The sequence below is a fragment of the Fragaria vesca genome, linkage group LG6, assembly GCF_000184155.1.
Source record: "Fragaria vesca subsp. vesca linkage group LG6, FraVesHawaii_1.0, whole genome shotgun sequence".
Classification (NCBI taxonomy): Eukaryota; Viridiplantae; Streptophyta; class Magnoliopsida; order Rosales; family Rosaceae; genus Fragaria; species Fragaria vesca.
The window spans coordinates 2,262,839-2,287,816 of record NC_020496.1 but is presented as its reverse complement, the minus strand read 5'-3'; the positions used below and the strand labels follow the sequence as shown (position 1 = coordinate 2,287,816).

General features: G+C 37.0%; 2 protein-coding genes and 1 pseudogene across 2 annotated transcripts; 2 read left to right on the top strand and 1 right to left on the bottom strand.

The window, feature by feature from the left end:
- Nucleotides 1-10,569: 10,569 nt before the first annotated feature.
- On the bottom strand, nt 10,570-11,175 carry LOC101314588. Its single transcript, XM_004304787.1, has one exon. It carries the CDS (start codon nt 11,173-11,175, stop codon nt 10,570-10,572), a length of 606 nt encoding a protein of 201 aa, XP_004304835.1.
- Nucleotides 11,176-14,368: 3,193 nt separating this feature from the next.
- LOC101299491 lies at nt 14,369-15,262 on the top strand. Its single transcript, XM_004302148.1, has 3 exons — nt 14,369-14,934; nt 15,026-15,144; nt 15,238-15,262. The coding sequence occupies exons 1-2, from the start codon at nt 14,398-14,400 to the stop codon at nt 15,140-15,142; spliced, it is 654 nt and encodes a 217-aa protein (XP_004302196.1). The 5' UTR covers nt 14,369-14,397; the 3' UTR covers nt 15,143-15,144; nt 15,238-15,262.
- A 5,425-nt stretch (nt 15,263-20,687) lies between these two features.
- LOC101314301 lies at nt 20,688-21,344 on the top strand (annotated as a pseudogene).
- Nucleotides 21,345-24,978: the final 3,634 nt, after the last annotated feature.

Below are 24,978 nucleotides of genomic sequence, written 5' to 3'. Positions count from 1 at the left end.
TTATCATCAATAATCTGAACGATGGAGATGTGGAAATATGACGAAAAAGTGAGTCAAATAAGGAACTTCACACTTTAATTTTAGAGCGAAACTTTGCTTGCTCTTGATAGGAACTGTATACACACACACACACACGGAGCCATTTAGAAGAGGACGTCTGCACAGGCTTTAAAGTGCGGACGCCGAGCGGACACCAGACCTCGATTTTGAGCTTTCTCTTGCCGGCGGACTCACCGAATACCAGTTTGTAGCCGAGATCGATCTTGTCTGAGTTTTGGGTGGAGGTTGCTGCCCAGACCTTCAAATCTGATCTCCATGGCTTTCATCTTCATGGTAAAGTCGTCGGGGATGCCTCTGGTGTATGCTCGGCGAGAGGAGTGCCATCGTCGGCGCCAGACGGTGGAGTGCCGGAGAGACGTTCGCACTTTAAGGGGGGTTCAGATGTCTGCTTCTGATCCGGTCTGTGTATATATATAAATCTTGATTTGTAGAGATTCTTTCTTTCTTTAAAGAAAAGGCTGGTGCAACTGCCCTCAAACCTTGATTAATGAAATTGTTGAATACAAGGGGGGGAGGGACATTGAGCCTAAACCCCTGATTACAAAGACCTGAAATAATATTAGAAACTTCTACAAACATGTACTCAACTAAGCACCAACCAGCAAAGAGTACTGCTCTAATGACGATTCTATTTACTTTCACACAACGGTGACATATTGAAAAGATCAGTAGATATGCAAAACATGTTGTATAGAGTCTTTCTTGTCTACGGTTTGTTCATTTGCTAAGTTTTAACATGTTAGGTAAAGATCTTGATGCTCCCTTCAAATTTGTCAAAACAATATTCATGAATAACAGAAGTTTGGGAGGAAGAAAAGATATAGAGTTAGCGAAATATATAAGCAAACAATAACAACAATAATAGTGTTTGAGATTGGAAGTATATATTAGGTGCATCATTCTACAATTGTTAAGTACTTAAAACGAAACAAATTGAAATGACTTCTCCAAAGAATAGGAATTACCATAACCGGAAGTTATATGGTACTCAAGTCAATAATCGACTTCATGCTTAAACTATTATGATCATCGATCGACTTTTGGTTGCTACCATTATATATAAGAAAGGCAGAACCAGATCGATCAAGAACCACATAGTATTTCAGCATTTCAAATTTTAATTTTTTTAAAAAGAAAAAAAAATATAGATGAACAAACCCTAGAAAAGAAATATGTGCAAATGAGTTGAGTATGAATAGAATCTCCCTTAACGAAATTTATTCTTCTAATATGTTTTTTTTTTTGAAAGGTACAATTTTCATTTGTAAACCTCAAACTTACAGATCATAAGAGATATCAGTGATTGACAAAAATCCTCACTCACCTCCCTACTTAAAATATAAGTGATATGAGTTCAACTGCAACCTAACATATTCCAAATGCCTGGAGTCACCTTTACGGACCGGCCAACCTCAAGAAGAAACAACTTCCTCCAATATTATGTATACCAAAACCATGGCAACAAGAGAACACTGATCATAAAATAGTCTCTGAAAACAACACCATAACCATGACACAACAAACGACATCAACCTATCAAACCTTTAAACCCTCGCTCAACAAGAGGAAGGCTAAACCTCACTCAGAGAGGAGTGACGACTAAACCTAAACAAAACCCAGAAAAAAAAAAACTAAAAAGTAAAACAAAACCAGAAACTAGAAGGCCCAGATTTAGGCCCAACCAAATCCCTTTAGACCTCAAAAGACAAACTCATCACAGGCCCGGTCCAAAACATTTTACACCAAAGCTAAGAGCCCGAAGAGTGCCACAGCACGCATCCATCACGAGGAGGCAACATATGCAACATCTCTCACATCTACCACAAACATGGCTAGGATACACAACCCATATCAGATTGTCGATCCGAGTAGGCTTACGCTGCCACATGCTTACCTTGACGTCGAGTACCGCATCAGTTTCCCTTACTTTTGACACAAAAACGCTATGCATCTCAACCCACTGCACCACATCTTAGTCCGTTCTGCTAAAATGACTCCTATCTCGTTCCACCGCCACCAGCCTACAAGGTGCAACTACCATATGGACACTCATAACTCTCGTATGACGACATCGTCAACGTACACGTTGTCAAACATAAGAGAGAAACAAGCTTTTGAAACCCTAGGGGGCTCCGAAGTTTACAAGGCTATAGAAGAGATCGAGAAAAGTTTTGTGCTTTATTCATATTCTTCTAATATATTTTTTTTTCTTCTCATTAACGAAATTTATTCTGCTAAAATGGGGAGAGATAAAGGAGCCTATCCAATCAATTCTAGTCAGCTACTTATTAGTACTGATGTTAATACATATGACAAATTCTACTATGGTGATGGGTGGTATTGTATACGTACATACTCAATTTATAGGTAAATTTTCTCTCCAAATCCTTACCCCACCACCGCCTTGCATGTGGTTGCAAGCACATGCAACCACATCTTAATTAGTTGTATGTATACCTTACCCATACCCATAGTAGACAAACCCAAAACAGACTATGTTAGACTCGTTAACTAATTATAAATAAATATAGGAAAAATTTTAAGAACAGTACATGATAAATGATCCACTCATAATTTTGGTGTTTCAATTTCAAAACAATCATAACGGTACATGAACTTGTAATCTCAACCGAAAATATGTACATAACGTTACATTCTACGTTATCTAACTTGTTTTCCGTTAAAATTTGAGGGGCAAATCCATCACTCCATAATTTAGCAGTAATAAATTATTAAAATCAATAATTAAATTAATAATTAATAAGGAGAGGGAAATAAGAAAGGAAAAAGTATTGTTGTCTCTTGTAACACCTTGACCCAGGTGTTAAAAAAATAAATGAATGAATAAAATAAATAAGGGAATCCTAAATCGAAAATGAGATAGGATCTCAAAATCAAACAAAAACAACAAACAAACATTTTTTTGACGCTTTTGGAACCTAAATTTTTATTTTGTTAATTTGCGGCTGCACCCGACACTCAATCGGGCTGCCTACGTACCCTTTTAAAGGGATCAAGCCACTCGTAGTTCAACATTTTATACTAATTCTCTACCACATCACATTTACCACCATAAGTCCAAAATCAAACCATACTTATGCAAATCATCAAACATGCATTCTTTCACCTTGAACCCAAGTTTACTAAACATTCTAACTACATTTACTATGGACACCCATTAGATATACTATGGACACCCATTTCAACTAACACCAATCCCAAATCCATACATAACACTCCAATATCCACTTCAATGCATAAGCACAATCCAACAACTGTCTAACAGTAATATTCCTATACCCGGTTATCAATTTTAACCGTTAATATAGCTAGTCTTCGGAAAATCCGAAACCTAACCTACATTACTCCAAAAATCGCTAACTTTCCACCAATGAGTTTCTCTCATTTTTAGCAATTTAATAAGCATGAAAAACTGCCCAAAAAGAGGCAGCACCGCCGCCAACTCCGCCGACGGCGGCGGCCGGCTAGCGGCCAATCTCCGGCCACCCCCAATTGTCACTAAAATTTAACAGAACCTTCCTCTCAACATTTCGAACAACTTTCATGAACAACACTAAACTCAATTCTAGCTCTAAATAGTTCAATCGAATCAAAACACTAATAAGAACCTTAGACTCCAATTATACATTCCACCCTAATAAGATCGAATTAGACCAATTCCTTTTGAGGGATTACTCAGCTTGATGAGAGCTACAAGATGAGCCAAGAGTCACGAACTTTGGTGGCCGGAGGAGAAATTTCCGGCGAGTGGACCATCCAGCGTTCCGACGGGATTTCTCATGTCCGGCAGCGTCACCGACCCGGTCACCGGCCCAGGAAGGAAGAGGGAGCAACAAGGGTGAACGGGACCAGTCTGGCAATCTCTAGTGGCCGGACGGCGGCAGGTGATGGTGGTGAAGCCGGCCGGTCCCGGGGAAACTCGGGAGGGAGGAGAGAGGAAGGAAAGAGAGTGGGCGGGGGAGGGGGTGTGTTGGGCTGCTACACACACCCAGTCCAACTTTAATACCCACATCCAAAATAAAGCCCATCAAAAATTTACCCCAACCAACATCGTAACTTTCGTTTTTAGACCATAACTTCTTGATACGAACTCCAATTTAAGCATGCCACATGTCCACGAACTCGTATTAACGTCCTCTACGACTTTTATGAAGGAAGTTTTCCCAAATTATCGACTTAACGAAAAGTCAACTTTCTGGGTCCTTTACAGTAAAACAGTTACAATAAACAATAATTGAAAATTTACTGTAAACATCATAAATTTACAAAACATAGCTCATCACTCTGAAAAATAATTCAGGCATACCGGTGAGCTCGTATAAACGTGTACCACGACTTCGGAGTTTTAAATCCACTATTTACCGTTTTCAAAAACAAACTCGAGCAAACACTATTTAAATCTCTGAACGCGAATAAAGAAAAATCCACGGTAACTCATAACCCCGAACAGTAACCTTTTAGGTACGGGGTATTACATCTCTTTTTTTCGTCCCCGTTCAAACCCCGCATACACAAAAATGATGATCGAGATAGGACTGTAGGAGGAAGTTGGAAGATGATTTCATTTGGTAAGTTACGGAAGAAAAGGTTTGAATATATATATTGATGGGTATTGAGTAATAAGGAAACTTAGAGCGAAAAAGCTATGTCCTAGTTTTACTTGGATTGGGACGAGCAGCAAAATCTTTTTTCTTTTCTTTTTTTTTGATGAATAAGAGCCTTTCATTAAAACCAAACCTAGTAACTTACAAATACAACGAATAGTAAGCAAATAAACCAGGTAAGGGAAAACAACAAAAGTCTTTGAGAATATATGGTCTGAGTTCACAAGATTAAAAAAGTATATAAATAGAAAAAAAGAAAAAGAAAACATAATATAAAGAAAGAGAGAATGGAGAAAACCTGAAACCACCCTTTTAAAAATGAGAAATTATAGAGTTAACGGTGTTATTGACGGCATGTGCTAAAAGTGTGCCGGATTTTAAACATTATGTACCATTTTGATTGTTTTGAAACTTGAAACACCAAAATTGAGAGTGAACCATTTGTCATATATTATTCTTAAAATTTTCCTATAAATATATTTGAAAAAAAAAATTATAGGACATGCAATTGAAAACGATATAGAGAGACTCTGATATGGTAAAAGCTAGAATACTTATTATACGGATCTAGTTTCCAAAAGTCAATTCAGTTTGCCTCATGAATTTGATCCAAGTGCAATTTACATCCTCATCTCTTTTGATTCAGAATACTTCATTCTCTCAAAACACTCGTACGTCTTTCCTCTGGCTTCTCTTAACTATGCCCTACGGAGCCATTTTCTGGTTAATTTTATTTTTTAGCGCGTTCTTATTTTGCGCCAACCACTCTCGCTACATGGTCCAAAGCCCAAAGTTCTGGGTGGATTCAGCTGCCATATCTAAACTCAATGTCACTGGGAGCTCAGAGATAACTGCAACATGGTACCTCACTCTCTGGGCTTTAAACCCTAACCAGATTCTCGGAATCGACTACGACAATGTTGAGGCCATACTTTTTTACGGTGATAAAGGGAAATCTCACAAGAACATGCTCGCTTGGAAGAGGGTGTCTCATCCATTTTACCTAAGCACGAGGGACCTGACCACTCTCGAATTCGAACTTTCAACCGAGAAAGCCTACGTTGGCGAAGATGTGGTCAAAGAAATTTTGGCCGGAGAGTCATCAGCGAGATTTGGACTCAGCCTCTTGGTTTGGTATAGGCATGACATTGACGTTTATGATCTGAATCAAATTAATTTCATGCGGATCTTTTGCGACCCAATCGAGTTTGCGGTTTACCCAAATGTTCGGATGGGGAAATTGACTGCTCATCCAATGGCATGCAAGGAAGACTTTTCACCTGAACATATTAAATATTGGCTACTTTTAAAGTAGAATGGAGAATCATATTAAATAAAGAAATAATTGAAACATTGCTTCATGAAATGATGTCCGATTCTCTTCTTTTAATGCTATATTTTTATGGTTTTTTGTATTGATGAGGTGTTGTTCGTATTTTAATGTTACTCATCCTGCATATGCCTATGTTTTAGTTATTTCTTTCCTAAATGCACTATTTAGTTGTACGTAGTTGTTTCAAGTGAAAGTTCTGCTACAAATCTTATTAATAAGTTTTTGACCGATGTTTTTGTTTTTTGTCGAAATAAGTTCATTTATGGAGACTAAGGGATACAAGAGACCAAAAGAGGTAGGTCCAACATAAGCTATATCAAAACGCAAAATATAGTGCAAAGAGGGAAACAATTGTGAAATTAACCCACGTGGGTGATAAGTTTGGGCTGTTAGGGATGTTTATGAAATGTAATGCTACATACACCAAAATATGAATCTCAAATGGTGTAGCGAAAGCCACATCACCGTTTTTGTTTATCGATAATAGTGCCATGGATTTTGACTAATTTAGAAAGACATTTTCTTGCTTTTCAAACAAGAAAAAATGCATTTTCTTGAATTATATTATTAGAATGAAACATAAGAAATCCTTGATGCTTTCATGTGATGCTAATACCAGCCCCTTGAATCCTAGCTTCTCTCACAAATTGTGAGAACCTAATCAAATATGTTTGCCACAATTTAATTCTATGAAGCTTCATGTAAGATTTGTAAATAAGTAGGTTTTTTGTCTATAGTTTTTTGATGTTGATGAACAAAGTCCCCAAATATGAGGAAGGTGTAGAACTCTAACTCTAATTGGACTTGGAAAGAATTACTCACTATTTCATAATTATTATCGTCTTTCAGATGCAGCCGTCAAACTATTTGATTTCTTGTAACGTACACCAATGTCAGTCTTAAGCGTCTAAAAATTCTAACAGTAGTTGCATTTTCAGGATTAAGTAGGGCTTAGGGTGCTTTTATTGCTTTTACTTTTTTAGCTCTTTTTCGCTGCACCTTTAGGCTAGTCAATAAAAACGACTGCATTCGGCAGTTGTTTGTATTATTTTAGTGAATAATATGATTGCACTAGGTAATTGTTGGTAGTATAGATTGGTCTGCTTTTTGCAAAATTTTATGGTTCCCCTAACTTGATGATGTGACGTCGTTGGAATATTACTGGACTTTGACTCCTTTCCTTACAAAATAAAAACCGTAATCAGAACTAAATTTTCATCAGCTCTAGCTATAAGCAGCGAATAGAGACAACAATATTCAAAAGCATTGATACTCAATTAAGTTTGTGTGTTATTTAACTTTAGGGAAACCTAAACAACCTAAAAAACGCTTTGCATCTTAACTCACTACACCACATCTCAATCTGTTATGATGAAAGGTCTCTTCTCTCATTTCACTACCATCATGCTACGAGGTGCAACCACCATTTGCACACCCATAACTCATGTTTGATTGTCAATGGACGCGCCGTCAGGATATAAGGGAGAAACAAGCTTTTGAAACCCAAATTAAGGCTCCCAAGTTTAGGGAGCTATAGAAGAGGGAAAAGTTTTGTGCTTTTATTCTACTAATATATGTTTTTTGGATGTTTTTTTCCTTGACCACATGTGATGGTTGTATGAATTATAGTTTAGGATTAATTCAAAGTTTACCCCCCATGAGGTTTGGAGTTAACATTATTTTAGTTGTCATACTCTTAATTTTGAAAATTTACCCTCTAAAGTTTCTAATTTTCATAAATCATGCTCAAAATTGATGAAATTTCGTCCAATTTAGATGTTAAATGCAAGTATGTGATCTTAGAAAAAAGGTCTCAAGGGGCCGTTTTTGTTGTTAAGAGCTCTTAAAATGAGTTATAAAGTCAAAAGTAACGTTCAAATCAGATGAAATTTCAACAATTGAGCATGATTTATGAAAATTAGAAACTTTAGGGGTAAATTTTCAAAATTGAGAGAACGGAGACTGAAATGAAGTTATCCCAAACCTTAGGGGGGTAAAATGAATTTAATTCTATAATTTAATACCCCTAACCTTTTTTTTTTTTTAATCTAAGGGATAGAAGGAGGCCCTCACGCTATTACCATTGATGAAAGCGTAAAATACAAGGGTGAGACATAAAACCTAAACTCCACCTACTTTGTATAGAACATGGTGACATAACGAAAAGGTAGAGCTCATATGGAGCCATAAAATGCTATGTATATTCGTTTTCCCATTATGCGGAAATTTAACTCTGCCGAACGGAAGCTGCAACCATTTGACTGAGCAAGAAACTCGCTGCCTCAGTAAAGTAGTCATGGCACATAACGTGCGCTTACCAGGACATGGCCCATGTCATCCTATTGTAAAAGAGATTATTAACGGCATAGAGCCATAAAAAGCTAGACAATAAAAGTATAACAAATAAAAGACACAAACTAAAACAACAGCCCAGGAAAAGCCCCAAGTCTATAACTACCTAGCCCAAAAGAGGCCCACACTAGAATTAGGGCAAGAGACGTCCATACCTTGAACCAGGTCTAACACAGATGTTTGCACTAGCAACCACAACGCCGTTCTATCATCCCCCACTCAGTCGCAATGTTGTCGTTGTTAGATTTCCTATAACATCGAGAATGTTTCTTCGGTCGAGCCACAACAAATCACATTCCACACCACCACCTTTTGAAATCCTGAGATCACATATGGGAGGTAGACCGCATCGCTCAAATCCTTCCCGCCGCCCTATGTTATACGATCTATGGACAAACACCACCCAATCCCTACCATATCAACGATAAGAATTTGAGTGGATCCAACTGACACGTAGCAATCTGGAACGAATGTGAACCACCGTGCAGTCACCTTTATCGGGCGGGAACAAAGCAAAATAGACCTTCCCCAATCTAAACACCAAGCACTTATACCGACAACCCTCCAGGCTGAAATCGACGCATACCGGCGAGGCCAACAGCCAACGCCGGCATGGCGACGCAGCTATTCCTTAATCTAAAACAACTTTTCCCTCTTAAGGTCTCTCGCTATTCCCTTTGTTGGGGGGGGGGAGGGGGGGTGGGGTTTGAGAATCATATGTTTTATTGGTGATGTGATACCCCTAATCTTCTATTCCATGTAATTATTAATTAAAATAATCTAAAACTTATTTTTTCAGCTAGGAAAAAAGGAGGAAGCAATGGGCTTCCAACAAAAACAAAAAGGGCCTCGGGCTTGGCTGGTCTCTTGACCATGTTGACGCTCATGGCTTGCAACCAGACGAGTTGGGTGCAAATTGCCTGACGCTCCTTCGGCTGATATGTTTTGCTTCGGGTTTTTACAGGTAATGATGACCATGGTGATTGATGCCCGAGTTGGTGCAAATTGCCCGACGCTCCTTCCAACGATTGTGTCATGTTGTAGAGATTCCGGTGGAGATGACGTTTGAGCTACGACTGCTAATGCTGGACTAATTAGGTGGAGTAATGGCATCACAAAGCAGGTGCTTTGTGATAGCTTGGTTTCGTGGTTTAATGAGTCAGGCATGGGAGGCTACGTGGCGGCGTTAGGCGAGTTGGGTGGCTGGTAATGGTGGACATGATGGTGTGGATCAGCGAAGATCGAAATCGAGATGGGAGCTTCTACGGTCAGATCAGTACAGTGCAAGAGGCGTTTGGATCACTAGGTGGGCTTTTTATTGATGGGCCTTGAGTTGGACTCTTGTCCTGGGACTGTTTGGGTTTTTAAATTGGGTTTTGACTCTTTTGTTTTAACCCAATCTAAATATTTAGCTGGTCTATATACAGTAATTCTTTATTTATGAACCTATGCACTTGTGTGCCTAATTAATGTGATTTGTTTCATAGTCTAATTAGGTTCACTTTTTCTTTTCTGTATTGAAATAAGTGAGTGAGATTTGCAATTAATGAATGGTACTAGCATGGCAAGTCCTTAATTTGCCCAATATTTTACAAGGGAAGACATGTATTCGCGTTATTCTGACTTCTGATTAATGAAATTTGTCGTACGGCTTTCCATTAAAAAAATGTAAGTATTAATTAAGTACCCTTAAACTTTGGTAGAATTTAAAATGATTTTTTTAAATCTAGTCTAGTACAACCAGACTTTGATGAGTTGTAAAAAGTCTATATTGAGGACATCCAGACTTTTGAATTCCATAGACTTCTTAATAAGTTTCACTAATTTCACATACAATATACCCCATAAATAACAAATTGCAGTAGTAATCGCAGTCTAAGACACCAAGTACCCTCTAACATATGCCTCTTGGTATCTATCTATATCAATCAATCGATATAAATATATACCTTATTTAGAACTATACTTTTATCGGCTCTAGCTAGAAATTAAAATAGACGATAATAATTAAATGAACTAAATACTAAATACTATGTTAAGTTCTTGTCCTTGTATTTAACTCAAAGGAAACCTAAACAGCATACCTACATTTCATCACCACTAGCGATGATCAATAGAACAAATCAAAGCATTGACAAATGACAATTGTCTGATTAATTATTTCTCAATTTCAACTTGACTAAATTTTTATGTACCACTTCACCGATTCTCATCCAACAACAATGTCCATCTTTCGCGGCCAAGTGTATTATCTAGCTTGCAAGCCATAGGTCGAGCAGTCAGATTCCCAATCCGATCATTCAGGGTAAATCCGAACTCGACCGGGTCACAGAAGATCCTCAAGAACCTGGGACCAGGATCAATTAGCGGTTTAACGTCACGCCTATACCAAACAAACAAGCTGAGCCCGAATCTCACCAACGACTCACCAGCCATCTCTTCTCTAATTTTGTTGGCTACATCTTTGCCCACATACGCTTTCTTAGTAGCCAACATGAATTTTAGGTTAGTGACTTCTCTCGTGCTTAGGAAGAATGGAGGAAACACAGGCTGCCCTGCCAGCGTTTGTTTGTGACTGTTTTCCTTGTCCCCATAAAAAAGCATGACCTTAAGGCTCTCATAGTGGAGTCCCAGAATCTGGTTAGGATTTACAACAAACAATGTGAGATGCCATGTGGCTGTTAATTCATAGTTGTCGGACATACTGAGTTGGGAAATTGCAGCTGAGTCGACCCAGAACTGTGGTGATCTAGGCATGTAGTAGATTCGACTGCTTTGAAGTATCACTGCTAGGAGAACAACCATAGATGTGAGTGCTTGCAAACCATACGAGCGTAAGAATATTACAGGTACGTCCACGAGATATATATATCTGAGAAGAGTTCTTGAAAAAAGATTTCTTGACTCAGTCATTTCAATAAAATAAAAATGAAAGCGTTAGAGATCTAAAGACCAAATGGTGATGGAGTTTGTTTGGAGTTTTATAATGAAGTTTTTATGAAGGGCGCATTTGTACATGTAGATCTCTGTTATAGGATCGAAATTTGACCAGATCAACATGATAAGTTCCACTATACCATTTCAACTTCTCTGTTTTTTTTTTTTTTCAATGAGACCATTTCAACTTTCACTTTCTAATTTACTTTGAGAAATTTTATTTGCACACCTCCAAATACTAAATACACATTTTTTTTATACATCTTAATTTTAGATTTTACATATCAAAAATAAGAAAACAATGTCAATTAAATAAATAATTACACATATTGTTTCTCTCATTGCATGAAAGATTGCTCATTCATGACTGCTCACGATCCATGTAGCTTGATATTTGATAGTGGATCATGGATTAGATCATATGAGAGGGATAATAACCTTTGTATTTTTTCTTTTGTTTATTTTATTTTCAAAATAAATAAACATTTGTTGGATATAATCGTAGTCCAAGAAGATATCAATGAACTTACATGCACGGAGAAACCAGATGACCATGAAACTCAATACTCAGGTTGTAGTTTCCCATCAGACGGGTGAGATGGCAATCTTGATGAAAAAGTGGTTGGTTTTTTGTATAAATTTTTTTTAAAAGATTGTTTATATGGTTATTGTGGACTATAGGATAATTTTGAAAATTTGGGGTTATGTATCGAGCAAAACATTAACGTGAAAAAAAATAATAGATAGTGTATTAAGTAAGAGATGTGTATTTAGTATTTAGTAATGTATGAATAAAATTTCTCATTTTACTTTCTACAAAAAAAAAAAAAAACAAAGAACAAAGGTTTGGATTTATTCGGATTAGGAAATAATTTGAATAAATTACATCAAAAGTTTTTTTTTTTACGTCCAGTATCCCGTTGGTCAAGTAGCATGATTTTCTTAGTAAGTGAGAGGTCGTAACGAGTCTATAACTCGTAAATTTGACTCATTATAGACTCGTTACAGCATATTAATTGTTAATTTGATAACATTTTTTTTACTAATTTAATTATAAAGATAATAGAATCTATCTAATCAATTGTCATATTCAGCCACTTATCAATACCGATGTTAAAATATATTACGTTAGACTGGTTAACTATTTTAGAATACTAATTAATACATATTTGAAAACAAAAATTAATTGAAAACGGAAAAACTTTCTCTCTTTTTTTTTTTTGAAAGGAACTTTCTCTCTCTTAGGAGTGTGAAAAATGCTCTCTTCTCTCCCCACCTAGCGGCGACGCCGCTGCTAGGCTTTTGAGATTGGGCTTGCTCGATCTAGAACATTGACAGGATCCCTCTATTGGGATCGAAATCTATGGCTGAAATGTAAAACGATTAGGGTTTTCTCTCCCTCGGTGCTTGGAACATTTTTGGTCCAAATTGGAACGGGTGGAGAGGCTATTGGTGGATGGCGGCCTTGCTGTCGTGGGGTGCTTCTCCGCTTGAATGCACAGGCGACCTAGTTCGGGTCATGAGGTGGTGGCAGCTACGGAAGGTAGCTGGGCGGGGACCCGAATTTGGGATCCGGGCCCGAGGTCATGTCAGTTGTCATTAGTTGCCGCATCTTCGTTGGGTTGGCAGGAACGCTAATTAAAAAATATATATATATATATATATATATATCAACGGTATATATTAAAAGCGAGACCACGTGTCACACGTTGCCTACGTTGATTTCTGTTCAAAACTTCGGTTCCCGCGAAGCAATTAACCCCTCTAAACCTAAAACCCAGCTTGTTACGAAAAAAAAAAAAAAAAAAAAACTAAAAACCCTGCGGCGGCTCATGTTTTGGGGCAAAAGGCTCTCCCACTATTCACTCTCTACTATCTCACAGTCTCTCTCGGTTAATCCAAATAAGCTCGACGGTTTATTTCTCATCTTCAACTCCTCTCTAATTCGAATCCGGTCGACGGCTCTGGAACTTTGAATCTCTGGTGAGTTATTTTCCAGCTTCAATTAGTCCACTTTTAGTTTATGAAGAATGATTTCGCCTTTAGTTCTTTGAGACCCGGCCTCCAATTTTGAACATATCTGCTAGATGTGTAATGTTAGGGTTTATATGTGTAATGTTGTATATATGTTCCGAAAGGGAAATCGTGATTGTAGTTGTGGTCAATAAATTGCTGATATAATAGTCATAATTTGGTATATGCGCTCTTCTTGGTTAACTGACCCATGAAGAAACTGAATCTGTTTGGTGTAAAATAGTTAAATAGTTAGTGAAATTACCAATTTTTGTTAGACAGGGCAGTTATATATTTCGCGTAATTTATGGCTTGCTATTGCAATGTGTATCATTTCATGATTGACATGTTGGATTCTATTGCATTGTGTATCATAATGGAATTGTTTTTCATGCTCAGTACATCCTGAAAATATTGTTAGGGGAGTTCGCATAATCAGTTAAGACTTAGAACTTTAGTTTTGGTATGGAATTGTAAAGGCTTGGCAAACATCAATTGTCACAAAAATATGATCTAGGCTTAAGTTTCAGGAACTTTCACATAATTGCCCTCTTTTGTGATGTATAGTTGTTAATGTGATTTTTTTTATTTTCTTATTTCTATTCAAATCTTGTCTGCTTTATTCTTACTGCCTTTGATTGTATCTCAGCAATTTGGATTGCTTGACATTGGATTGAGTGGCTGTTTGTTTTTCTCTTTCTCAGGACCATGGATCAATTTCATTTGCGTATGATATGTTTCACTGTTTTTGTTGTTGGAGGGTTGGTCGGAGGGGTGGCCATACATTACTGGACGATTAGTAAAGTTTTCTCCATGATAGATGCTCTATATTTTTCTGTTGTCGTAATATTTACTTTTGGATATGGAGATATAGTTCCAAACACACCAAAAGGGAAACTTTGTACCGCAGGATATGCCTTATATTGGCAAGGCTATGGAGTTGGAGAGTTTGAGTGGGCCGTGAGTGTATGTGAGAAGAAATTGGATTCATGGTGCTTTACTAAGGCTGATGATGAGAAGACTAGAGACTTTGTAAAACTGTGGGTATCAGTAATTTTAGTATTGGTTATTGTAGGGATGGGGCTGGTTGGTGTAGCATTGATAGAAATGTTGCGATGGGTTGACACATACTATTTTGTGTCTGTATCATCTTCATTTGTTGGTTATGGTGATATCAGCTTTAGATCTAGTCTTGGAAAGGGTTTTGCAATCGTATGGTTATCATTGTGTGGGGTGATACTTGGCAGGGCTTTCACATATATAAGGATGTATCTATTAAGAGAAAGTGTTAGTCCTGAAACAAGAAAAAATATGGAAACAAAGTGGTCACCAAGATTTGAGAACCGTAGGATTGCTGTGGCATTGTCTTTCATAGAGTCTCAAGCTACATTAAGTTGGATAATTGATAATTTGCCCATAAGCAGTGGTGATACTATTTATTTGATTCATGTGGCAAGTGAGGATTCTTATGACAATCTATACCGTGATACTGGTTCTGGTGATGTGACTCTTGCTGAATTCAGAACTACGAAGGGTAGATTGAAGTACCATGTTACAGCAGACATTGAATCAGCAGATCTTCAGAGGTTTGGAGAAACTATGAAGCCTAAAAAGGTTTCTCTCAATTCTATCTCTTGTATTTCAAAACATTACATAAAAGTTATAATGACTTGGTTTCTTATTTTCTTTTTTTTAATGTGGTTAGGTATCGGTCAAGGTGAGGATTTTTTATGGAAATCCTAAGAAAAAGCTTTGTGAAGCAATCAGAGTCCTGCAGCTTACTAGTTTGATATTGGGAAGAAAAGAGACTCATATTATTTGAAGGTATAATTCTTATTTTATTTCTTTATTTTTTCTGTCAAATATTTTTTAATTGTATAGTATGATTCTGTTTTCACTTCGAAATATGCAATGCAGGATGTTGCTATCAAGAACAAGTGATTTCATAGTTGCAAATGCGTCAATACCCGTGACCATTGTTAGTCAGAAAAGCTTAACTAGTGAATGAAGATGGTTGAGGAGCACTTTGGGCAAACAAGCTGAAGATTTAAAATTGTAGTTCTTAGAACTAAACAAGAATCAAATGCTTTCTATTGGCATGTACAATTCATAAGATACTTTTATAAAACTTCTCATGTATTATATGAAGTAGTTTAAGAATCCTTTCATTCATCTGTTTGGAGCAAGGATCATTGAGTTGAAAGGATAGACTAAAAAATATCCTGAACTGTACGGCTGACGGCTATCGCGTCTGAAATTGATGTTTCACTAATCTGGCTGTTTTTGTCCTCTGCGCAAAATTTGTTTATCTTTTGTCAATTATTGCTTCATGATACCCTACATGTAAGACTTGAACAAGTGAACATAACAGCAATAAGGAGATTGCCAGTGAGATGGAAGCAACTGCTGCTGCCTTCCACATTATCCTTAATGTTGCTTCGCTTGGTACCAAGTGAGAAATGCTACAACACGAATGCTATCATTAATCTAATGGCTCTCTCCTTTTCCTCTCTACAAAACCTTGGCCGTCATGACTCGGGGCTCTATCAATGGTGCAAATCACCATCACTATGCCGATCTTCATCCTCTGCCTTTTGTTGTCTTTGCGTGGCAATCTATCAATTGCTATCACCAATCCGATCATCCTCTGGTGTCTCTCACCTCTTCACCGCAAGCATAACTGAAGTGAAGGGAGGTCCAAGCGAAGGCTTCCTCCTTCCCTAGCGAAGGCATCTATGGTGTTTTCTCATCTAGATTTTCTCCTAGATCTGAAACCAACTTAACATCTGATTGGATTGATGTTGTTGGTATGAAGTCATAGCGTGTGAAAGCAACGCATGGAACTTTAGATGGTAGCAGTGATGCTTGGGTCAACGGCAGAAACAACATGGCTTATGGCGGCGATGAAAGAGGATGCAACGTCGGCGTTGATGGCTTGGTTGCTACAGTCTGCGTTGACAGCGACAGCTCCGCTGTTGGCATCAATTATGCTAGGGTTTTCCTGGGCCGTAGCAGATTGGGTTTGGCCCTACTGGGCTTTTTAAAATTTTTCTATTTTAAATTTCTATTTTAAAACATTAGCCTATTTGTCTATGTATCAGTAGAAATAAGCTTACAGAATAAGTGAGCACGATTATTAAAGAGTAGTCTATCTTATGTACTAAGTGAGGTATGCCTCACAACTACTTGTATATCTGTAGATGATAGCGGTAGAGTATGTAATGGCTGTTTCTGACCTTCGTTTTATCCAAATTAATGAAAGTCGTAACTAACTACTTTAAAAAAAAAAGTAGAGAAATGCTACGTGTGTATTTAATCATATTATGGTCACCTTTTCATATTTTTGATCCTTTTTCATATACTTTACTGCATTTTCTAGGGGGTACGTTGAGGACTAATAAGGAGTGAAGAGGAGGACTTCATCAGGTTTATGATCAAGGAAGAGGTGGAAGTTACACTTTTGCTGATTGTGTGGCAAAAATTGGATGAATTGACAAAAGAGCTCTAACAGATTAGGGGGTTATGTGATTTTTTAGGTTGTTTTTGGCTCCGTCAGCCATGAATTGTGTTAATTCAAGTTGATTTGTTAATTGTGCAATACTTAATTCTTGTTTATTTTTCTGTTTTTATTTTTATTTTTTATTTTATTTATTTTATTTATATTTTTTTTTCTTGATTTTTTGTTTGTTTTTATTGTAGGTTTGGATTTGGTTTATGTAAGGTCGTCGATCTCAGAATTTAGAGCTCATTGTCTACGATCTAGAGATTGAACGAACTCGTAGAAGACTATTAAGGCAAGAGCGAGCTCAAACTCAAATTGAAGGTGCAATGGCAGATGAGGAGACAAAAGCATTGAAGGAGTTCACTGCTCCTACTGCACTCACAACATCTTCTTGCATCGTTGTAGCTCCTATTCTTGATTATTCTTGATGGAGTGCGTTTTGAGATTAGACTAGCAACAATCCAGAGCCCACCTAATTTTTATGGGAAGACTAATTATGAAGATCCTAATCTCCATGTGGAGGAATTCAAAAACATATGTGGAACTTTCAATTATGGGATATCAGATGAGCAGATTCGTTTGAGACTTTTTCCATTATCATTGAAAGATAAGACAAGAAAATGGTTGAGTTCTCTTCCTCTTAATACCATCACTACTTGGGAGGATTTTCTTAAAAAGTTGTTGAAATTCTTCCTTGCTACAAAGACCAATGCTCTCCAAACAAATTTTTTTAATTTCCATCAACTTGATAGAGAACCTTTTTATGAAGCTTGGGAGCGTTACAATGATTTGTTTATTCGATCTCCTCACCATAGATTTACTAAACCTCAAAAGGCTCAATTTTTCTAGAAGAGGTATGAACTGCCAAAGCAGATGTATGGTGGATTCTACAGTTGGTAGAAGTTTGATGGGAAAGACAGCAGAAGAGGCAATTCAAGCTTTTGAAACTATAAGTGAGAATACGCAGCGGTATGAGTCCTATGCATCGGGTCCTAAAAGAGGAGGTATTTATGAGGTTAGTGCAAATACCAAGCTAGAAGAGCAAATTGCAGCTTTGGCAAGACAAATGAAGAGCCTCACTCTTCTATTAAACAAGGCTGGAAAGGAGACATGTGTCTTGTGTTCTAGTTTTTCACATACCACTGAAGCTTGTCCGGAACTTCATGGTGATGAGGAAGTCAACATATATGGTGAATAACTATAGAAGGCTAATGAATGATTTCTCTGGCAATAATAATTACTTAGGTTGGAGGCCACATCCAAATCTCTCTTATAGCAACAACAATCACATGCAGATGCAAGAAATAATCCTCCCATTCATAATTATCAAGGGCCAAGTGAACAAAGGAAACCATCTCTTGAAGAAACTATACAACTTGCACAAAATCAGATAGAATTTCAAAAGGCCAATGCTCAGATGCTTCAAGCTATTCAGGAGACCAAGAAAGAGCAGCAAGTTCAATCTTAAGCTATTTCTAAGTTGGAAGTTCAAGTTGGGCAGATTGCCAATACTTTGAATGAGAGAGAACAGGGGCGTTTCTCTAGCCAACCTCTTGTTATTCCGAGGGGTCAATTTGAGAAGCATGAGACTATGAAAGCTGTGTTCACGTTGAGGAGTGGGAAAAAGATTGATAGCAAAGTTCTTGGCTCAAGAGATGTTGAAGATGAAGAGCAGCAAGAAGAGTTCGAACCAGGTATTGATGATAATGTTATCATCCCAGAAGTTACCGAATCTATAGAGAAGGGCTCCAAAACCAGGATTGAAAAGATTGTTTCAATCCCTAGCAGAAAAATTGATTCAAAACCAGCACATTCCAGTAGTCCAGTGACAACTTTGAAGCCTTCTATAGAGCCACAATTTGTTCCTAAACCTCCATATCCAGAGCTGCTCCAAAAGCCAAAGAAAGATAGGCACTTGACTGAGATTATGGAACTATTTCGCATGGTGCAGATCAATATTCCTTTGCTTGATGCAATTCAGCAAATCCCAGCATATGCAAAGATTTTGAAGGATTTATGCACTAACAAAAGGAGATTTAAAGACCATGAGAATGTGTTGTTGTCAGAAAAGGTCAGTGTAGTGATCCAAAAGAGATTCGCTCCAAAGTTGAAGGATCCGGGAAGTTTTACAACACCATGCACAATTGGTGATCATTACTTTGAGCGTGCTTTGATGGATTTGGGTGCTAGAATCAACTTGATGCTATACTCTTTGTTTCTAAAACTAAAGCTTGGTGACTTGCAACCGACATCTATGACTTTGCAATTTACAGGCCGATCAGTCAAGCGACCAGAATGAATTGTGGAAGATGTGTTGGTGGAGGTTGATAAGTTCATAGTGTCGGCAGACTATGTTATTCTTGAAACTAGGGGTGGAATTTTGAAACCGAAAAAAACCGAGCTGAAAACCAAACAGAAACCGGAAAAAACCAAACCGAATTAAGAAAAACCGAACCGAACCGAACCAAATTAGTTTGGTTTGGTTTTTGGTTTTGGCCCTTGAAAAACCGAACCGAACCGAAAAACCGAATCTCTCTAAAACGACATCATTTTTTGTTTTTCTTTTCGTATTAAATATTTGATTTGAACAATATGATTTTAGGTTTTATGTTCTATATAATTATATGTTTGTCTAATATTTTGCTTTTTATTTTCGTTTTATGCACACATAGAAATGTTTTAGGTGTCGTGTATGCGATGTATAAAGAGTGATATGTTACCTCTAAAATCGAATACATTATTCTTGCGAGCTTTAAATGATAGACTCTAATATTTAATTTATTTTTCTCTTCTTTATTCAAAATTTAAGATTTTTAAACTTTAAAATTCAGAATTTATTTGGATGGACTTTAAACTATGGAGTCTATATTTTGTGTTCAAGATGAACTTAGAAGTTTTAAAATTATGATTTCATAGTGTGCTAGTGTAGTTAATTCCCAATAATTTCGAAATTGAGTATTAAACTTTCAAATTATCTATTTAGTTTATAAATTGTTGGTTTGTTGAAGAATCATTGTCAAAAATTTTATTGATATATTATATGTGCTTATAAAAACAAGTAATGGAAGAAAAAAAAAGAAGACCTAAAATACAATAATTTTTACTTAGCCAAAAACATACAAATTTTAAGAAAAATTATTTTTAAAAAAAAGTAGAAAAAGTGAAAAAAAGGTCTCAAAAAATACCAAACCGAACCGAACCAAACTAAATTTTTTATTCGGTTTAGTTTCCGGTTTTAGGTGAAAACCGAATCGAACAAAACCGAACCCACCCCTACTTGAAACTGAACCATATGCTTTTGAAAGAGAGGATGTGCCTATTATCTTGGGACGCACATTCATGGCTATTGCTGATACGGTGATAAGAGTAAAGGATGGGCTTCTATCTATGAAATTTGGGGACATGTTAGTGGAGTACAAGATCTTTGAAGCTAGTCGACATCCTTGAGATGATGCTGGAGTGGATTTTGATACCAAAAAAGAAGTTGATGTGTTGGAGAAGGTTCTCAATGCTACACCAGTTTTTGAACCAAGTAAGTGGAATCAATTTAAGTCTTTACCTTTGTCCACTAATAAAGTTGTGCCTTCCATTCAGCAAGCACTAAAGCTAGAGCTCAAACCGCTGCCCCAACACTTGAAGTATGTATTTTTGGGTGAAGGTGAGACACAACCGGTGATTATTGCCTCTAACCTTTGTGAAGAGGATGAGAAGAAGTTGTTGCAAGTTCTCCAAGCTCACAAAACAACCATTGCGGTGGTCTAGTGCAGATATTAAAGGTATTAGTCCTACAATGTGTATGCACCGCATCCATCTTGAAGACAATTTGAAGCCAACACGTGATGCATAAAGGCGTTTGAATCCACCAATGAAAGAAGTTATGCGAGCAGAAATTTTGAAGCCTCCTGATGTTGGAGTTATATATCCAATTACTTCTAACTGGGAAATCAAGAATATTTTGGAGAAAACAGTTCGTCTGGATAGGAAGGATCGGTCTCAACAGTTGAATGATGCTCTTTGGGCGTATAGGATAGCCTACAAAACCCCTATTAGCATGTCACCATATTGGTTAGTTTTCGAGAAGGCTTGTCATCTTCCGGTGGAGTTGGAGCACCGAGCTTATTGGGCAATCAAACATTACAATTTTGACATGAACGCAGCCGGTGAAAGAAGAACATTGCAGCTGAATGAGATGGAGAAAATTTGTAAGGAGTCCTATGAGAATGTCAAGATTTACAAGGAGCGCACCAAGAAGTTTCATGACAAAATCATTCGTCAAAAGACTTTTGAACTAAACCAAAAGGTGCTACTCTATAACTCTTAACTTAGACTCTTTCCAGGGAAGTTGAATTCAAGGTGGATGGATCCTTTTGTGGTTACAAAGGTGTTTCCTCATGGAGCAATTGAAATTCAGAATTTGAGGAATAACTCTACATTTAAGGTGAATGGTCAACATCTTAAGACTTATTTGGAGACGACTTTTGAGACCAATGTGCAGCATGTTCCTTATACTCCACAACAATGAGTTTAACATGATCTGACTGAAGAAAATAAACTTAGCGCTTTCCGGGAGGCAACCCGATGACCCTTAGAAGAGGATGGATGCGTGTTCAGCAAAGAAGAAGACTTCTTAACGTGCTCATATCTATTGTCTTCATTCCAGGGACGTTCTCTATCTCTTTTCTCCTATCATGTTGTTATTTTTCAGATTTTAGTTGTTTTGGTCGTGCTCTATCCCCTTAGTTTTATTACTATTCAGTTCTGCAACATTTCGGGATGGCAAGCTGTGTTGCAATCCTCAGTCTGTTATGATATTTCTTCGCATTGCGGACAATGCTCAATTTAAGTTTGACGGTGGGGATTTCGTGTTTTTGTTTTTGTTTGTGTGATTTTTAGGTTGTTTTCAGTATTTTTATCAAAAAAAAAAAACTTTAAAAAAAGAAGTCCAGTTTTAGGTTTATTTTTTGTTGTGTCTTCCAAACATTGTGATGAGTAAGAACTTTTACAAGAACTATATGGCCATGAGATGAGAACAAGCATATGTTAATTCATAATCTTAAGTAATTGCTAATGGAATTTTATAATTATCATGCTTGATTTGTTTTGGATTGATGGTTAAATTGGTGAAGCAATTGAAATTTAATTGATACATGCTACGATGAGCGAAACTAGATGTGAACCTTCTGTGAGATTATTGAGTCACAAGCAGCGCCTCGGAATAATGAAAGCACGAACGAGCCACATGCAGGGAAACTTGCACATGTGGTTCCGGCCGGGGACCCAGGTATACTGTACTTGTGCTTTATTTTCTGAGTGATTACTTAGATCATCCTTATTTCTTGACATTGGCTCTTGTTGATTTCACATTTTGTTTCATCTTGACTAGTCATTGACCACGGCTCTTTAATAAAACTATACAATGCCAAAACTTGTCTTCACACCTGTTAAAGCTTTATGCCAGTTTTAATGCAGGAACCTTTGAAAGGATATAGGCATTATGATTAACCACCAAAGCCAAATAAGCATGTGTCATATTGTTGAAACACCCTAGATTAACCCCTTGAGCCTACATTGAGCTGTTTATTTCTAAACTACAAATTCTTTGGTATAGATATACATTTACCCTATCCTAAAGAATTAGTGGAGCACAATATATTTGAAAATTCATTGCGGTTAAGATGGTACTGTTGTAAACAAGTTTGGGGGAGCTACTTATCGATTCAAGGAGGAGAAAAAATTGTTGGCTATTGAAAAAAAAAACAAAACAAAACAAAAAAAATATGCATAGCCAAAGAAAAAAAAATCAAAAGATGTAAAAAGTTAACTTCCTTGAATCTGATTCATTGTTGGTTACAGTTGGGAAGGTGAGAATGAAGTGAAAGCCTAAAAAGATGACATTTGGCCTTCAAAGAAAAATCTGAATACTTGTTTCATGAAGTTTCGAGTTGAAGTCCTTAAGGAGACATCGTTGTTAGTGCTCTACTAAATTTTGTTAGGATCTTTGTGTTTCCATATCATTTTTTTTCATGAAAACCTACACCCTTTGGCCCCATTACAGCCTGAAACAAAGTCTTATTTGATCATTGCGGATGACAGCTGGTTTGTTGGAGATTGTGTGTGGAGATGAGCCTATAGCTTGAGTTTCATTTGGTCAGTGTCTGGTATCATTTGTGAAATCTGATTAAACAATTATATCCATAAAAAGTCTTATTGTCATTTACGTGAGCTATTTGTTTTGTGCTTATTATCTCTTTCACGTACATAGGATGTGTGCAAAAGTCAGAAAATCATGAGTGAAAAGATTGGAGTGCACTCCTGTGAGAAATCAATTTGATGCTTGTTTGAAACATGAGAATGGTGGTATTTTTTTTTGTTGCATTGGTTTGATTGTCCTTGCATCATATCTTGAGCATGATTGTTATAAAAATGGATTAGCTTTTAAGTGAGGTTGTGGATTGATATTGTCAGTGTTTGAATCTTGATTGACCATATGTGTGGGCATTATAGTTCTCTGATATGTTTGGAAGGTGTTAGGTTTATGTTTAGTTTTATTTTTTTGCTCGAGTGAAGATACATTGGCCTCCATGAGTTGATGGAGTTCAAAGATTTCCAAGCTTCATGACGGAAGGTCTCTTGCCATGTAGGTTGGGATTTCCTACCATATTTCTCATCTTCTATATGGGTAGATCTAGATATATATGGAAGGGTGTTTTCATATATATTTTCAGTCTATTTGGTAATAAAGGCTGTTTACTCATTTTTAGAAAGTAGTTATAGTATTAGTTGTCATTTGTTTTCTAGGGTGATAAAAAGAGAGAGGCACGGCTGATTTAAGAGTTAGAGGTGCTAGGGTTTGGGATATATATATATATATATATGGTAGAGAGAAGGAGAAAAAGGGTGTAGAAAATATAGGTTTCGTGAATGTGTGCTCTAGAGATTTTGTGTGAACAAATATTCAGATCATAGTATAGTCCTGTGTGGCAAGAGACCTTCGTGGCTCCATTGAAGACCTTCGTGGCTCCATTGAAGACCTTCGTGGCTTCAAGTCCTTCGTGGCGTTTCAAGACCTTCGTGGCTTCAACGGCCTCCGTGGCGTTATCATCCTTCGTGGCAACAAAGACCTTCGTGGCTTTGTATTACACTTGACCGTGTTCTTCAAGTGTGAAGTAATTTTTACTTTTGAGAATATATTACTTTTGATCATATGTTGTCAAGTAATTGTAATATTCTATTCAATAATAAAGTAAAGTTCTTCGATATATTCCGCTGTTTATCTCATAATTGTTCTATCTAGTATTTTCACTTGGCATCAGAGCAGGTGCTGGAGGTATCCGGTAGATCTAGCTAAAGATGGAACGAAATGGGTTGAATCAACCGCCCATGCTCAAAGGAATGGATTTTGCTCAATGGAAACTTCAAATGAGATCATTCATTTATGGCATTGATTTTCATGCATGGAGAAGTGTGGAACGTGGCTGGAAAGCTCCTGAGATTTCTACGGATGGAAAAGCTCCAGAAGGGTCGTCATCTAAATTAAAGGACGAAGATGATTGGGATGAAAAAGAGATCAAACTGAGTGAAGCTAATCACAAAGCCTTAAATGCTCTCTATGCTGCTCTAAGCAGAGATGAAAAAAAGAAGGTTCAGAATTGTGTTACCGCCAAACAGGTTTGGGATAAATTATGTGTTCTTCATGAAGGTAATGATGTTGTAAAAAAACAAAGGTTACAACAATACTATTCTGAAATTGATGCTTTAAAAATGAAAGATGATGAATCTATTGATGATTTTTATGCTCGTTTTACTGATCTTTCTAGTTTATGTGAAAGCTTGGGACGTCCTTTAAAAGAATCTGATATTGTCAGGAAAATTTTGAGATCTCTCCCAAATTTTTGGGACGTCCTTTTTCTCTTGGGAAAATTTTGGGACGTCCTTTTTCTCTTGATTATTCAGATTCTGATGATGAGTTTGAGGAAGATGATGAACTAATGGTACATCATAAGAAGGTTCTAAAGGCTGCAGAACTGGTATCTGAAAAAAATGAGGCTTTGAAGTTTCAAGTAGGAATGCTACAAGAAGAAAACAAAAATGGGAACTTGAGAAACTTGAGTTAATGAGAAAATGTGAGGAGGATCATAACATGAGTAGTGAAGATT

Bases quoted from the DNA above. Each gene is read 5' to 3' on its own strand.
- LOC101314588 (XM_004304787.1), bottom strand. From the start codon at position 11,175: ATGGTTGTTCTCCTAGCAGTGATACTTCAAAGCAGTCGAATCTACTAC.
- LOC101299491 (XM_004302148.1), top strand. From the start codon at position 14,398: ATGGGGCTGGTTGGTGTAGCATTGATAGAAATGTTGCGATGGGTTGAC. The intron at 14,935-15,025 runs GTTTCTCTCAAT...TAATGTGGTTAG, and splicing joins AAACTATGAAGCCTAAAAAG to GTATCGGTCAAGGTGAGGAT.